At 40.3% G+C, this 16,260-nt stretch overlaps 1 protein-coding gene across 2 annotated transcripts in view; it reads left to right on the top strand.

Annotated features, from left to right (window-relative positions):
* AASS (aminoadipate-semialdehyde synthase) overlaps window positions 1–15,015 on the top strand; it is a 62,410-nt gene extending 47,395 nt beyond the window's left edge. For both annotated transcript variants that reach the window (XM_026510188.4, XM_057304217.1), the window contains 7 exons: window positions 1,508–1,648; window positions 5,802–5,969; window positions 9,206–9,301; window positions 10,862–10,977; window positions 11,661–11,749; window positions 12,229–12,405; window positions 13,520–15,015. In XM_026510188.4, the coding sequence (XP_026365973.3) occupies window positions 1,508–1,648; window positions 5,802–5,969; window positions 9,206–9,301; window positions 10,862–10,977; window positions 11,661–11,749; window positions 12,229–12,405; window positions 13,520–13,638 (906 nt within the window). In that variant the 3' untranslated portion in view covers window positions 13,639–15,015. The remainder of the gene's footprint in view (window positions 1–1,507; window positions 1,649–5,801; window positions 5,970–9,205; window positions 9,302–10,861; window positions 10,978–11,660; window positions 11,750–12,228; window positions 12,406–13,519) is intronic.
* The last annotated feature ends 1,245 nt before the right edge of the window (window positions 15,016–16,260 follow it).

Below are 16,260 nucleotides of genomic sequence, written 5' to 3'. Positions count from 1 at the left end.
TGATTAACAAAGCTGCTATATTCTAACTCATATGCTGACTAGAAATTTCTAGTAAAATCCTTTAACCACAGAAATATCTGTATGGTAAAACAATGTCCAAGGTTTAACAATAGATTTTTAGAGAAATAGATGCTACTGTAATGTTTTGTTTTAATGAAAGATTTTAGACTGCTTTTGGAGATAGTAAGGTTTGACTTTAATTTTTTAATTTTTTAAAAAGTAGCCTTAAGAACATTTTTATTTTTTTCCAACTTGATTTCTTTTTTATTATTTTTAATTATTTTTAATATTTAAATTCAATTAATTAACATATAGTGTATTAGTTTCAGAGGTAGAGTTCAGTGATTCATCAGTTTTATATAATACCCAGTGCTCATTGCATCACATGTCCTCCTTAATGTCCATCACCCAGTTACCCCATCCTCCCACCCCCCTCCAGCAAACTCTTAACCCTGTAGTTAAGAGTCTCTTATGATTTATCTCCCTCTCTGCTTTTGTCTTGTTTTATTTTTCCCTCCCTTCTCCTATGATCTTCTGTTTTGTTTCTTAAATTCCCCATATGAGTGAGATCATATGGTAAGTGTCTTTCTCTGACTTATTTTGCTTAGCATAATACCCTCTAATTCCATCCACATCGTTGCAAATGGCAAGATTTCATTTTTTTCCGATGGGTGAGTGGTATTCCATTGTATAATATATACCACATCTTCATCCATGAATGGATAAAGGTTTGACTTTTATTTTTTTTAATGTTTTTTTATTACATTATGTTAGTCACCATACAGTATATCCCTGGTTTCTGATGCAAGGTTCGATGATTCATTAGTTGCATATAACACCCAGTGCACCATGCAATATGTGCCCTGCTTACTACCCATCACCAGTTTATACCAAAAGACTGACAATATTCCAAAGAATTTTTCCCACTTTTAAAAGTCAAGCCTTTCAGTGGGATAGACTGGTGAAAGGTTTGACTTTTAAAAGTGGGAAAAATTCTTTGGAATATTGTCAGTCTTTTGGTATATAAAGTATCTTTACACTTGAGAAGGAACTATTGGATATGAAAATGTGATGAGTCAGATTAAATGCTTTAGGTTATATATATGTAACATGGATATAATCAGATATAGAATCAATTAGAATTATATTTTATATAAAGATTAATTATGTATTAATTTGATATTAATACAAATGATTTATACTTATGTATTACAAAATATATAATCAAATATATCATTTGAACACAAAAGTTAGGAGGAACTGACCAAGCAGAATTAATAGTTGGATTTTTAACTAGGACAGTATTAGTCACGATCTCCAGTTGATTTTAAAAATGTGTGTGTGTGTGTGTGTGTGTGTGTGTGTGTATATACATATACATATATATAATCAAATGGTGTTTGGCTTTAAGGAAGGCTTTTGAAAGCCTTTGTAAGTTTAAGAAAAAAAAGCAAGTTTACCTCATTTACCTCATTTCTGTCATTGTCTTTCATCCCTTATTTTACAGATTGAATCTTACATTTCCTACTGTGGTGGGCTTCCAGCCCCTGAACATTCAGACAATCCTTTGAGATACAAATTTAGCTGGAGTCCAGTGGGAGTTTTGATGAACATAATGCAGCCCGCCACCTACCTGCTCAGTGGAAAGGTGAAGGATTATCAGCAAAGCTTTAGAGATACAAACCTGCAATGACTGTCTCAGAAAGTCCAGACTCTTCCTCCCTGCTACCAGGGCCTTTGATAGTGGCTCTGCTGTGTGTCCTCCATTCTCTCCTCCACCAGTGTTTCCCAGTGGGTATTTTCTGTTCCACTTAATGTGGTCTACTGGCTGTTCCCAGCAAAGCCTGTGCTCATTCTTTCTTCTTCACCTTCTTGCAAGTTGTTTCTGCAGTTTGAAAATTTACTTCTCAGCTTGTCTGCATATATAAATACAGGTTGTCTTGTGATTTATTTCAGCAGGACAGACATTTATTGGGTCCTGAATATGTGCTGAGTCCCTACTGAGTGCAAGGCATCAAAGGTTGCCACACCGAATGAAGTTCCTGACCTCAGAGAACTCATAGCTGGAATGGGGGGTGGCTCTTGGAATGGAGGTTTAGTGGGTCAGGGAAAGAGGCTAACTTGCTTTCCCAGCTGCAGTGTACCAGAATGTAAGAGCCCTCCGAATTCGGTGTTATTTTCATCATCCACCTCCTGTCCTGAAAAAGAGACTGGCCCACGTTTGGTGTACACTAACGTGTGAATGCAGGGAAAATTCTTGCTTCCATGGGGCAAATGCTTATTTTCAGGAGGCCGTATAAATGAAAAGGTGATAACCATGGGAGGGTGAGCAGAGTGCAGCCTGTGCGCGAGAAAGAGCTCGGGCTTTGATGTTAGTGGGCCTGGCTTTGTGCTCTAGCTCTGTCATGACCAGGGGTGCCGCTAGAACCGTCTGTGCATCTCTCTGAGCTTTGGGCTCCTTGTCTGAAGACAAGCAGAATCATACCAGCTGTGTAGGGTGCTTGCAGCGGGGCTCACTGGCATCAAATAGATGGCAGTCTGCCTAACAGCAGCTTCTCAGGCAGGTCGTAAGTCCCCAGCAAGAATTAGCTATGTAAGGAGATGGATGGTGGTGAGTGCTCAGGAAAAGCAAGAGGTTATTTTCAGGCAGCAGAAGTTGTGTATATTGAATTTGAAGTTTTTCCCTTTCATCCCAAACTCCTTTTGTGAAAAAGGAATGCTTTTTGCATCTCCCTGACACTGTGGAGGAGGCTGAGAGAAAACACGGTGCTTTGCTTTTCTTTGCTAAAATGATACTTTTTTCAAGGTCCTACTCAAGTTCCCTCTTGTGGACGCAGCTTTTCCTGACCACTCCAGCCCCCATTCACTATTCTTTTGTCCAGACTCCCACACTTTGTCTGTGCGTAAGAAGCTTCCGGATGCTGTATTATTCACTCAGTAATTCAAGTGTATCTGTCTCTCTCCCAACCCAGATTGTTAAACTTCTTAAAGCTTCTCTTGTATTCTTGTCCCTCTGTCCCCTCTGCTGCTATCACCCCCACCACGGAGCAGGCCTTATATAATTCAGGGCCTCATGATGGAGGGTCAGGTGACCTCTCTGGCTTCTGCTTAAAGTTGAAGCCTTAAACTTTTCCAGCAACTCAGGCAGTGGCCTGTGAACAGGATGTGTCTCACTGTCTAACATCCTTGCAGGAATTTCCAGCCACTGGCACCATTTTTAACTTCTAACTTCTCATAGTATTTCTAGCAACTATGATTCCCTTCCACATATTTGGAAGACAGTGGCTGTGTCTTCTTTTAGTTCTGCCTTCTCCAAGGGTGGTGGGACATTGATGGCACTGGGGGGGTGACGTGGCAGAGCTTCGCCATCATCTCCTTCAGCCTCCTCTCCCAGGCAACTCCATGTGAAACAAATACTCTCCAGATCGTGCTTGCTCTGCAAACACAGCTCTGAGAGGGGTTGTGTGGCTTTCTTCCCATTGCGTGCCCCTACCTGGACTGGACTGCAGCACCCAGCCCTCCTTTTAGGAGGAGCCACTGCTCTCCATTGTCCGCAACTATTTTGAATGCAGTCAGCAGGTGTATCACTGGGGCCATAGTCTGGAATGCTGCACCTTGTCAATCAGTAGCCATCTCAAAATACTGACCCACAAATAAGCACGATTAGGGGGACAGTATGGTGTAGTAGAAAGAACATGGACATTGGAGTCAGACCCGGCTTCAGATCTGCCTCTGGGTGACTCTCAATTTCTGCTTCTGCAAAATGGGTTTGCGTGGACTAAAGGTAGTGTAAGTAAGGCACCTAGCACAGAACGGGTCCAGAATAAACTGTATATTTCCTGTATTTAAGTGTTTTGTCAGTTTAGCAATCAAGCTTATTGTCAGTCAGTGGTTGGGAGATGTGTGGGTGTGGGTGTGGGAAGAGCTGGATTTAGAGCAGCCCTTGGCCGCAGTGGGTAATGAGCCACTATTTCTGCTGGCAGTGGGTGTTGGGAGCGAGCACTGTTGAGTCAGAAAAAATGCATGTTCTCTGCCAAATAAATAATATGTCTTTCTTCATCCGAGCCATTAATAAAATATTAAGCAGGACAGGGCATATTCATGAACCCCACGATATGCCACTAGAAAGACAACTCTGGATTGATGTCAAATGACCGTGATTACCCAGTGATTTGGGGGACAAGTTGTTTTGGCAGCTGTCAGTCTCTAAGTGAATCATTACTCTTCAGCTGCTCTGTTTTCTTCCAAGGATCTCATGGTAAACTTACGAACCAGCTGATTTATTTTTGATTGGTCAAGTACTGGAATATAGTAGTCTCTACTGAATTTTTCTTTAAAATAATTCCCTCACCTTCGAATAATTAAAAGCAAAAAGCAAAAAACTTCAGAATTGCCATGAGTTCTAGAAGTGAGATGTGTGTGGAGATCCTAAAGGTTAACATTTGCTTTCTTATTAGGTTTTTTTAAAATTTACAATTCTGATATAAGAGATTAGTGTGAAAGCAGTAGGGCAGAAATGGTCCCTCTGGGGATGTTCGCTGTGCAGTCCAGTGGAGTTTCCTAAGAAAGTTAAATGAGAAGCCCTCTTCGCCTCCTTCAGCTTCTCACTCCTGGAGTTTTGGTGGTGCTTGGTGCTCTGCAAACCTAAGCCTTTAGCTTCAGAGATGCCGCCAGGCCTGACCAGTCAGCATTGCCCGTTTCCTTCTGGGCCTTCGGCTACCTACACAGACATTTCCATTTTCTCTCTCAGACCAAGACACATGCGGAACCCATCTACGAATCAACTCTAGGGCTCATTAAGTTTGGCAGAAGACTCCTTTGGGTGGTTTTGTGCAGCGCAGACACATGGTCAGAAGCTGTTTCCAGTGGTGCAGGAGGGACAAAGCCAGTTCTACCAAGCAGCCCCAGATTCTCAGCCCTGATCTAATCACTCCAGGATGTTTTTCATCATCTCATAAACCTCACACACCAAAAGAACAATTTAGTGCTTTCATCAAAATCAAAGGGAAAAACATGCCTTGGTACATTTTGAGTGTGTGATTGGGGAGGGAGTGGGTAAGAGGATTACTGAGAAATCAGAAGAGCTTGGGAATTGACTTCTCACCAGCGGTAAGACCGGGGTAGCACTTCTTTGAGTTTCACTGTGTGTTCAGGCGTTGTCTTTCTTGTAAGGGGACATCTCTCCTACTCCCAGTTCCCAGTGTGCACCCATAGGTTGACTGGTCTAGGCTGGGAGCTCCTTGTACTTGCTCTAGCACAGCTCCTGGTACTGGGCGGACATTCAGTAAATGTTTGTTCAGTGAGTGAAGGAGGAAATGAAGGCAGAGATTGCAACTTCCTCATCACTCTCCTTCCCTCCACAATGAGTGTGATCCTATCGCGTGCATGGTAGGTGCCCCATTAATGCTAGCTGTGACAGAAATGGGCAAGACTGGTGCCTGATACACAGTGTTCAAAGGTGTACATAAGTGAAGATGAAGTGAGGATCTTGCCACTGTTACCTGAGCGTAGCCATTTAAGTGAGTCTGCTGCTTTTAGCTTATTGTTTATCTAAAAACGAACCCCGTATGGGACATAATTCAGTGCCATCTTATCCAGATTTAAGTCAGATTTTAAAGCTTGGGAGAATCATGGCCTTCTGAATTGTTAGTGGAATAGCTTGAGTACGGGGGTGGATTATGGTAGTTTCATTACAGTTTTTTTTTTCCTCAAATCCTCTATTGCTTTCTTTTAAAATGTTGATTTCTTTGTTAATGCAAATAATGCACGTAGGTCCATTGTGCCTTTCCAACGTTCTTCAGGTTGTGGATGTTGCCGGGGGCGTCTCCTTTCTTGATGCAGTTACTCCCATGGATTATTTCCCCGGGTTAAATTTGGAAGGCTATCCTAACAGAGACAGTACGAAATATGCTGAGATTTACGGCATTCCATCTGCTCACACTTTGCTGCGGGGGACACTGAGATATAAGGTAAGCAGCTGTATCTGAGATGAAACATGTTGCCTGTTTTGATGTAAGTAATGTGTATGCTTAATTTTTCTTAGTAATCAAAATAATTTAAATAAACCAGGTTGAAGTCTGTTTCCTCAGGACTCTTTTGAGTGAATGTTTTAGGAGACAACTCAAGATGGCCTGAGCAAAAAGGGAACTTTTGACTCATGAGGAGTTGTGTGGGGGTGGCGGGCATGTGAAGGGTCACCTTCAGGTGTAGTGAGATTTGAGGTCAAGTGACCTCATGGGGACTTGGTTTCTCTTCACCTCTTCTCTCTTCCTTTGAGTGCTGGCTGCCATCCCAGGCTCTATCTGGTGACAAGGTGGTGGCAGCATCCCCAGCCTCTTTGGTTCAAATCCAGTGAGAACGAAAAAGTACAGCTAAAAATATCATCTTTGTCTCCTTAGCCCCTGAGGTCAGCGGGATAAAATATGCCCGTCAGCTTTTGCCTTTTGTTTCCTGTCCCTAAAGCTGGCGATGTAGTCGGCATCATTTCCCCCAAAGCAAATCTCAAATGTTTTTACCACAAAGTGGGGTGTAGATTCTAGGGGTGTAAATACAAATGTCCACCACGCATTTAAGTATTAATCACAAAGGAGTAGTGACAAGTATGATCAGATTAAGACAATCTGTGTAATAGTTTCCTAGGGCTGTTTTAACAAATTACTGCAAACCATGTAGTTAACCACAACAGAAATTTATTCTCACCATTCTCAAGGTCAGAAGTCTGAAATCAAAGTGTGGGCAGAGTTGATTTTTTCTGGAAGTTTGGAGGGGCAAACTGTCCCATGTCTCTCTCTTCTATTTCTGGTGACTGCCAATTCTTAGTGTTCCTTAACTTGGCATTGGTTCAGTCTCTGCCTCTGTCTTCACATCACTTCCTTCTGTTTGTGTCACTGTGTCCTCTTCTCTTCCTGTAAGGACACCAGTCATTGGATTTAGGGTCCACCTTAAATATAGGTTGGTTTCATATCAAGATCCTTAACTAATTATAGCTGTAAGTATCCCAATAAGGTCATACTCTGAGGTTCTGGGGTGGCTGTGAATTATGATGGAGACACTTTTCAACCCACTCCAAGCAGCATCTCTTAACATACCACCTCTCTAAAAATCAGAGGTCTGATTTTAGATCTCGATGCCCTGTGAGATTTCCTGGTGAGGGCAGGTAAGGGATTTGTCATGTGTGTGTTATCCACCATTCACTAATGATCTTTTTCTCTGGAGGATGGAAGACACATAGGCCCCTCCATTCTTGTGCGTGCTTTCCCCTTGCTCTTCTCTCTTCACTGGCTGCTGCTTTTGCCTGGAATATTTTCTCTCAGATATATTCCCACTCTTGTTCAGCTCCTTCAGGACTTTGCTCTCATGAGGCTTTCCATACCATGTTATTTAAGATCACAGCTCCCTCATCCAGAACTTTTCCTGTCCCCCTTCCCTACGTGGGGTTGGCATCAGGAGTCGGTGCACACTGGTAGTGTTATTCTTGTGTGCCCCAAATTCGTGTAAGAGCAGAGGTTATTTCCACAGTGTTGGCACATGAAGTGTGCTTTCTGGTTTGCCCTGTTTCTCCATGTCAACTCCTGTTTATTTTTATTTTTTTAGATTTATTTTTATTTATTTTAGTGAGAGAGAAAGGGGAGGGAAAAGGGCAAAAGGAAAGAGAGAGAGAATCCTCAATCCTACTGAGCATGGAGCCCCACCCTGAGCCCCTGAGATCATGACCTGAGAAAATCAAGAGTCAGATGCTTAATGGACTGAGCCACCCAAGCCCTCCAACTCCTCTTTATTCTTAGAGGGAGAGAAAGCAACTACAGTTCTTACTCTTTAGAGCTTTTATTACATTTATTGGTACTGAGCAGCATTTTCAGTTAGGTTTTTATGTATATTTTTGTTGTCTCCTGATATCGGTTGTAAGCTTCTGGAGGGCAGGTACCTGTACTCCTGTGAATGTGATGTCCTCACGATCCAGGAATCAAATAAGATGTCAGTGAAAACCACCTAAGGAGATCTAGGAACCATGGATGTTCCACAAGCCTTTAGGCACAGCAAAAACTCTAGTCTGAACTGAAGCCATAACATCACATCTTTAGCGTTGGCAGATTTTTTGGTTCTGTTTTTTTCATTTTGTTCTAAGAATATAAGTAGTTGCATTTTTGGAGGGGTCCAGGAATTAGGATATTCTTTCATCCTTTTCCCCCCTTTTTTTTAAGTAGGCTCCATGCCCAGTGGGGAGCCCAACATGGAGCTTGAACTCAAAACCCTGAGATGAAGACCTGAGCTGAGATCTAGAGTTGGATGCTCAACCGAATGAGCCACCCAGGCGCTCCAGGAATTAGGGTTTTCTGATAGCTTTAGATATAGTCTCTTGCCAAATATGTGGACCCAGGAATAGAAAATTTTAAGAGCTTTAGGAATTGAATAAAGCTCTCAAGGCTGCGTATGAATGACAGCCATTCCCACAGAACCCCAGAAGGTAGAAGATGTTGCAGTGTTCATATCCACGAGGGCCACCATTCTGGGCAAAGCCAGCAACCCTTCAGTAACCCGAATATTCTTTCCAGTATTAGAGATCAGACACTATCATCTGAATATGACAGAGGGGCCTTGATTACTCTCGTGCACCTGCCTGTCACCTGCGTGTCCTTGCAAACCCAGCTTGCTGTCATCTTCCCATGGGATCTTTCTCGACTTCTTCTCCTTGACTCCCCTCCCCCACATTTGTGTGTTTTCCGAAGAAGCTCTCTGATTCCTACCTCTCTTCCTGCTCCCTATATGCATTAGGATAGTGGCTCCCAATCAGCAGAATAGATGATCTGTTTGGGGGAGTGTAATATTCTTACAAGCTCCTCCTCCCATTGTAAGAGAGGGAACTGTTCTATTAAATATGATTCTGCTGAACCCAGAAGTGCATAATATATGAGGACATTTGCCTTTCTGTTGTCAGAAATACCCCTCCCATGCTACCCAGAAACAGAAGTAAAGACCCGAGGCTTTGAAGGTCTGTTATGCAAAGCCGCAGAGTTGCTCTGACACTCTTGATTCTGGTCTGAACCTGAGATGTTTGCATCCATACAAGCAATTCCGATGACTACTTTCAGCCTGTCTTCTACATAAATTACAAAAATAGATCCCTCTTTTCAAAAAAGTTTTTTTTTTTGAATTTTTTTCTTTGAAGGGAAATATTTCATATACTACTTAATAATTCTTGTTATAGGGGTATGCCAAAGCTTTGAATGGATTTGTAAAACTGGGTCTTATAAACAGAGATGCATTTCCTGCCCTTCGACCTGAGGCCAACCCTCTTACCTGGGTGAGTGACTCCAGAATTACATGCTGTTTGCTGTTCTTCAGAAATGGTCAGGTTTGAACTTTAGTTTGGACCAGCAAAAGTGGTTATCCTGTGGCTTAGATAAACCCTAACCGCCCCCCGCCCGCCCAACCCCTTGTTGTGAAAGGATGAAGAGATCATGGGCCTGACCCACTGGGCTTATTTCCTGTAGCAGCTTGTACTATTTGATTGCTCCCTCAGCCCTGAGAAGAGGTGGATTTGGGCTCTGGGGTCTACCACTTGTCTAAGTGGTGACCCTGTGGCAGGAGATAAACTTGGGCCTCCTGCAACTGATAACCCCGGAGAGCTATTGGTGGTATCACAGAACTGGACTCCCTACCCCCAAATGCCATCAGTTCTCTCATTTGGTCATTTTAAACCATGAGTTTCAGTCACTGAATTTATGCCCATATTTGTGTTGCATTAAAATCTTAGAGTCTCCAGGTTGGAAGGGACTTTGAAGGCTTGTAATTGAATGTAAAGCAGAGCTTCCACTAACTGCCAGCTGTTACTAGTGGGTCATCCAACTTGAACCAGTGTGCCCATATTCCAGTAGAAATGCCCAGTAGAAATGCCAGTAATTTATCACAAGGAGAAAAAGATCAGTATTGCTAACTTTTGTATTCTTGCTAGCCGTTGCTTTAGATTCCGTTTTTCATGTAGCTGAGAGCCTTCCAAATCTGTTTTACCCTTCATAAATGTACATGTCGGACAGGAGTGAATAAACATCTATAGAGTGAATTCTGAGGTTGAGGCAGCTGGATCGGGAGAGTTGGTACAGGTATTCTTAGGGGGAATCTCAGTATTTTGGTAGCTACATTTAGAATAGGGGCTGACAAACTTTTTTCTCTTTTTGGGGGGGGTAAAGGACCAGATTGTAAATATATTAAGCTTTATGGGCCATACGTACTCAATTCTGCCATAGACAAATACAAAGACAAATGAGCGTGGCTATCTTCTAATAAAAATTTTCTTTACAAAACCAGGCAGTGAGCCAAATCTGGCCCATGAACCAGTTTGTTTTTCCTTAATCAAGAGCATAACATTTTCCCTTGGAATCCTGGAAAAAAGTCTTGTTATAAAAGTAGAAAAAGCTATGACCATTGCTTAAGTGTTATTGCTTTGAGATTCTATTATCTGCAAGGTCTTTCTCATCTCTTGAACCTACAAAAGAACTCTGGTTGCTACTGACAACCATAGCAATGAGCCCCTTCTCCTTGATCCTGGCCAAAATGGACTATTGGAGGGTGAAAGAGAATGGGTAAAAAAGTAATGGAGAGGATGGTAAATATGGTGCCATCTGTTTAGTATCGATTTCATGTTATGACCCATTTTTATTGCTGAAATATTGTTTGGTATATCATTTATTGGTGGGTGAGTGTGTAGACATGTACGTGTATGTATGTGTGAGTATTACAGTTTACTATTTCTAGTCATTTCTAATTTAAAATTGGAGGTGCATTTGTGATCAGATTAATAGGATGATTTCTCAACTGATTATTTATTAGGAACTTAGAGTTTTATCTTTATTTTTATGACCAGAAAGAACTCCTTTGTGATCTGGTTGGGATTTCACCCTCCTCCAAGCATGATGTGCTCAAGGAAGCTGTCTTTGAGAAACTAGGAAGAGACAATACCCAGCTGGAGGCTACTGAATGGTAGGCACCCACCAGTCAGCTTAGAGAGCAAAATACTGGATTCCTTCAATATCAATAAAAATATCAATGATTTTTTTAGTCCTTTCTAGTCAAATACGGGTCAAGATAGAACCAGACATTTTACATTGTCTTTGATTAATTTGCTGCTCTAATGTTGGCCTGTTGTAGAGAGATTGTCATGTACTGTGTTCATGTGGGGATAAAAAGTAGATAAAGAGAGAAATTCAATGGCAATTATTCCTTGGGAAATACTTATTTTGATAAGTACTACTTTACTTATCAGTTCCCAAGAAAGGTGGGGTATTTCTTTCTCTTCTGTAGGAGATTCTCCCAGTCTTTTGAAACTACTTTAAAAGTTCATTCACACAGTGGCACATTATACTGGTCTCCTTAATGTGGGAGAACTAACCTGTGACTTAATCTCCCAAGAAGCTTTGCAGCAGCACGCACTTACAATGTGTCAGTTCTGCTCCAGGGAGCACTACCTTGGGGAGCCTGATGATGCTAAAGATGAAAAGATTACTAGTGTACTGTTACCTACAATTTAGGAGAGTCTTATAACTTGGACTGTCATCTTATGATTCTTCCCTTTCAAGATAAAAATCCAAAGAGCCCCCTTCTTCTTCCCAAGTGAGATTGTGTGTAGGACTTGACCTAACACAGCCACCTCTTGTCCTTCTCAGGTTGGGCTTACTTGGGGATGAACAAGTCCCTCAAGCAGAGTCTGTGGTGGATGCCCTCTCCAAGCATTTGGCCAGGAAACTCTCCTATGGTAGGCCGTGGGGTATTAGCGAGGCCTCCCGGAAGCGGCGTCCTAAGATGCAGTCAGCGCGACTAGTGAATATGGTGGGAGGTCTGGCGCCAAGCAGTAGGGATGGGGAAGTATGCTAGGGGGTTAAGAGCACTTGGGCTATTTTTCCAGAGGGAAGAATAAGAGAATTATTGAATAGGAATAAGGAATTATTGAATAGGAAAGGAACAAATTATTAGTTTTACTTTTAATGCATTAGGGAAATGCTGAAGGAGCATTTTGGGGGGAAGACAGTGATACAAACCTGGACAAAGGAACATGGCCAGAGTTATCAGTTTTTCCCTTGGCCTTTGGGCTAAAGAGCAGTATAGATAATTGCCTAAGGGCCATGTATGACGAGAGGAGAAGTTTGTGAGAGCAAAAGGGTAGGAGCAGATGAATTGGAATATTGGCGTTGTAATGATAATGGCATTTAAGAATGTCTGTGTATTTATTTTAAGGACCTGGAGAGAGAGATATGATTGTGATGAGAGACAGTTTTGGAATCAGACATCCTTCTGGACATTTGGAAAATAAAACTATTGATCTTGTGGTTTATGGGGACATCAATGGCTTTTCAGCCATGGCTAAAACTGTGGGGTTACCCACTGCTATGGCAGCCAAGATGTTACTTGATGGTAAGTTCTTTTGTTGGAGATCCGATTCTGTGTCCATATCATCTCCAAGTCATTCAGTGCTTGGACGTCAAATAATTACTCTTGAATATGACACTGGTGCTCACTGAAAGTGAGCTGCCTCAGAAAAAGTACTGACTGACTGGGCGATCACCTTATGGTGAGTAAAAGCCATGGGTTTTAGAGTTATATCTGTTTCTGGCCCCATTCAGTCACAGGATGGCAGAGTGATGGGGTGCTAGTTACTCAGCATATCTGAGCTAGAGCTCCCTCATCTTTAAAGTGGGGATTGTCATCCTAATTTATAGTGTGTGTGTGTGTGTGTGTGTGTGTGTGTGTGGCGCTGAAGTGAAAGAATACATAAAGCTCCTACCACATACATGATCCCCCAGGCAATGTTAACTCTTCCTTTTTTTTCCTTTATTTTTCATATTTTACGGGTGTTAACACTGAAAGAGCAGAGAGTATTCACTTCCAGATCCCCAAAAATACAGACATGTTTTGTTAATCTTCATTTCTCAGTATATTGTCAGCACTCAGTAAATATTTTGAACTAAGTGAATTCAAATGTCAACTCTTCTCTCTCCCCCTAAGATCATCGATACGTTCAGTAAGGGTTACCTCTGAGTATAATCCTTCATTTGCCCCTTGTGAGTGTGCGAGGGGAGTGACAAACATCAAGCATCTAAATGTGAAATACTGAAAAAATGTATCTACAGTAGCATATCAGCTAATATCAAATTTAACGACCTACTTAGTTATTGAGAAACCAGAGTGAAGAGGTGATGAGGGGTGAGGTCATCATGGACTTTAAGGAAAGTACTCAGACTTGATGTTTCAGTCATCCTAACAGAAGACTGTACCCAAATAATCAGATTGGTTTTAATTCATTCTGTTGGTGCTATGCTTTTTTAAAAAAAAAAAATAAAGCAGACAAGTTAGGTTTACTTTACTTTCTTACTACACCTTATTCTCTGATCATTTTGGCAATAGTTAATGCAGTTAAATGTATAAATTCTGATACTATCCCCAAGTCCAGCTGTGCTTTCAATCTACAGTTAGAAATTAACCTTAATAATACCTTTAAAATGGTAACTACAAATTTATTTTCTTCTAGGTGAAATTAAAGCTAAAGGCCTGATGGGGCCCTTTTCAAAGGACATCTATGGACCAATATTGGAGAGAATTAAAGCAGAAGGCATCGTGTATACAACACAAAGCACAGTCAAACCATAACTGAGAGTTACATCTTGTTTTTATCTTCCCAGGCAACATAGCTCTGAGCATTTGTGCAACAAACCTGCTTGCTAATGTGCTACTTGGAAATATAAAGCATGATATTTTTTGAGTCAGTCAATACACTGATGTTTTTAAAATATAAATCTCTATTTGAATACACAGACATTTGGAGCAGGAGATGCCAGTAATTACCAGAGAACTTTAATAATTCTACATGTATTTTTTCATGTGTGTGCAAAAATGATGATTGTGCTATATGTTAATTTATTGTACAACTTTTTTCTTATAAGAATATATTTTCCTATGATCAGATAAACTTTTATCTTTTTAGTAAGAAAAAAATTTTTCACACAGCCATATTTTTATATTTTTCAAATTGATTAAGTTAGATATTCTTAGATTACCTATCTATAAACCTTTGCAATAATTCTGTTTTATGGCTTTTTTGGGTAAAATTATGATTTATCTAGCAAATTACATTTCTTGTAGTTTTCTCTTGAGTGTTTGGAAAAGGAAATAGGTAAGATTAAATCAAAATCTACCCGATCACCTCATTAGGGACAGAAAAAGCATTTAACAAAATTTAACACCCTGTCGTAATAAAAAGACTCAACAAACTAGGAATCCAAGGGAGCTTTTTCAACCTGATAAAGAACATCTGTGAGAAACCCATAGCTAGCATCACACTTAACGATGAAAGACTGAAAGATTTCGCCGTGAAACCAGAAACAAGAAAATGATGCTCTTGGCACTTCTACTCAACTTATACTGGAGGGTCTAGCCAGGGCAGTTAGGCAAGAAAATGAAATAAAACACATCCGGATTTGGAAGGAAGAAGTAAAACCATCTCTGTTTGCAGATGGTATGATCTTATACATAGAAAATCCAAAAGAATACTTTAAGAAAACATTAGAACTAATACGTGAGTTGAGCAAAGTTGCAGGACACAAGAGTAATATACAAAATTGATTATACTGCTATACAATATCAATAAATGAAACAAAAAATGATACTGAAAAAAACCAATTCAATTTACAATAGCATGAAAAAGAATAAAATAGGAATAGATTGTGAGTCCAGAAATAATCCTCGTATTTATGGTCAATTGATTTTTGAAAAGGGTGCTAAGACAGTTCAATAGGGGAAAATAGTCTTTTCATCAAATGGTACTGGAACAACTGGATATCCATATGCAAAAGAATGAAGTTGGACCTCTTCCTCGCAGCACATATAAAAATTAACTCAAAATGGATCAAAGACCTAAATATAAAAGAAAAACTAGAAAGCTTAAGAAATCATAGATGTAAGCTTCATGCCCTTGGGTTAAGCAATGGTTTCTTAAGTAATTGAAACCAAAAAGCACAAACAACAAAAGGGAAAGAAAGTAGATAAATTGGGCATCATCAGAATTAAAAACTTTTGTGCTTCCAATGATACCATCAGGAAAGCAAAAAGACGAGCCATAGAATGACAGCAAATTTTTGCAAATCATATATCAGGTAAGGGAGGAACCTGTATTTAGAATATATAAAGGACTCCTATAGCTCAATAAGAGAACAAAGAGCCCAATTTAAAACATGGACTAAGGATATGAAATGACAGTTCTCCAAAGAAGATGTACAAACCCAATAAGCACATGAAAAGATGCTCAACACCATTAGCTACCAGGGAAATGCCAATCAAACCTACAATGAGATACCACTTCATACTCACCGAGATAGTTACCATGAAAAAGGTAATAAGTATTTGTGGGGATTTGGAGAAATTGGAACCCTCATGAACTGCTGGTGGAAATGTAAAATTATGCAGCCACTTGGGAAGACAGTTTGGAAGTTCCTCAAAAGGTCAAACATAGAGTTACCATGTAAGCCAGCAATTCCACTCTTAGGTACATACCCAAGAGAAATGAAAACATATGTCCACACAAAAACTTGTAAGCAAATGTTTATGGCAGCATTATTCACAGTAGCAAATATCAAAACAAGCCAAATGTCCATCAACTAATAAATGAATAAACAAAATGTGATATAGCCATACGATGGAATATTATTTGGCAACAAAAAAGAAAAGAAGCTCTGATACATGCTACAACATGGATGAACCTTGAAAAGATTGTGCTAAGAGAAAGAAGCCAGACACAAAAGTACACATTATGGTATGATCTCATTTATATGAAATTGTCCAAAATAGTCAAATCTATATATAGGGAAAGTAGATCAGTAGCTGCTAGGGCTGGGGGTTTGGGAGAAAGTGGGAGTGACTGCTAATGAGTTTGGGTTTCTTTTTAGGGTAATAGAAATGTTGTAGAGTCGATTGAGATAATGGTGTCACAACTCTGAATATACTAAAAATCACTATACTTCGTGTGAGTTATATAGAATGTGCATACTTTGTGCGAGTTATATACAATGTGAATTATATCTCAAGTTGTTATAAAATGATTAAATTATAAATAAGAACATTTTCTTTGCTCCTTGGGGAAAATATAAACTAAATATTCCTTTTGAAATATAAAGTAAACCCTTGTTTGACTTTCTAGGACTATACACGTATCCTGGCTTATGGAATGAATTCTGCCCTTGAAATAAGCAGGTATTATGTGTGGGGTATATGGAAGTT

The sequence above is a fragment of the Ursus arctos genome, unplaced genomic scaffold (genome assembly GCF_023065955.2).
Source record: "Ursus arctos isolate Adak ecotype North America unplaced genomic scaffold, UrsArc2.0 scaffold_3, whole genome shotgun sequence".
In the NCBI taxonomy this organism is placed as follows: domain Eukaryota; kingdom Metazoa; phylum Chordata; class Mammalia; order Carnivora; family Ursidae; genus Ursus; species Ursus arctos.
Note: the sequence above shows the minus strand (reverse complement) of the source record. Positions and strands in the feature narration are given on the sequence as shown.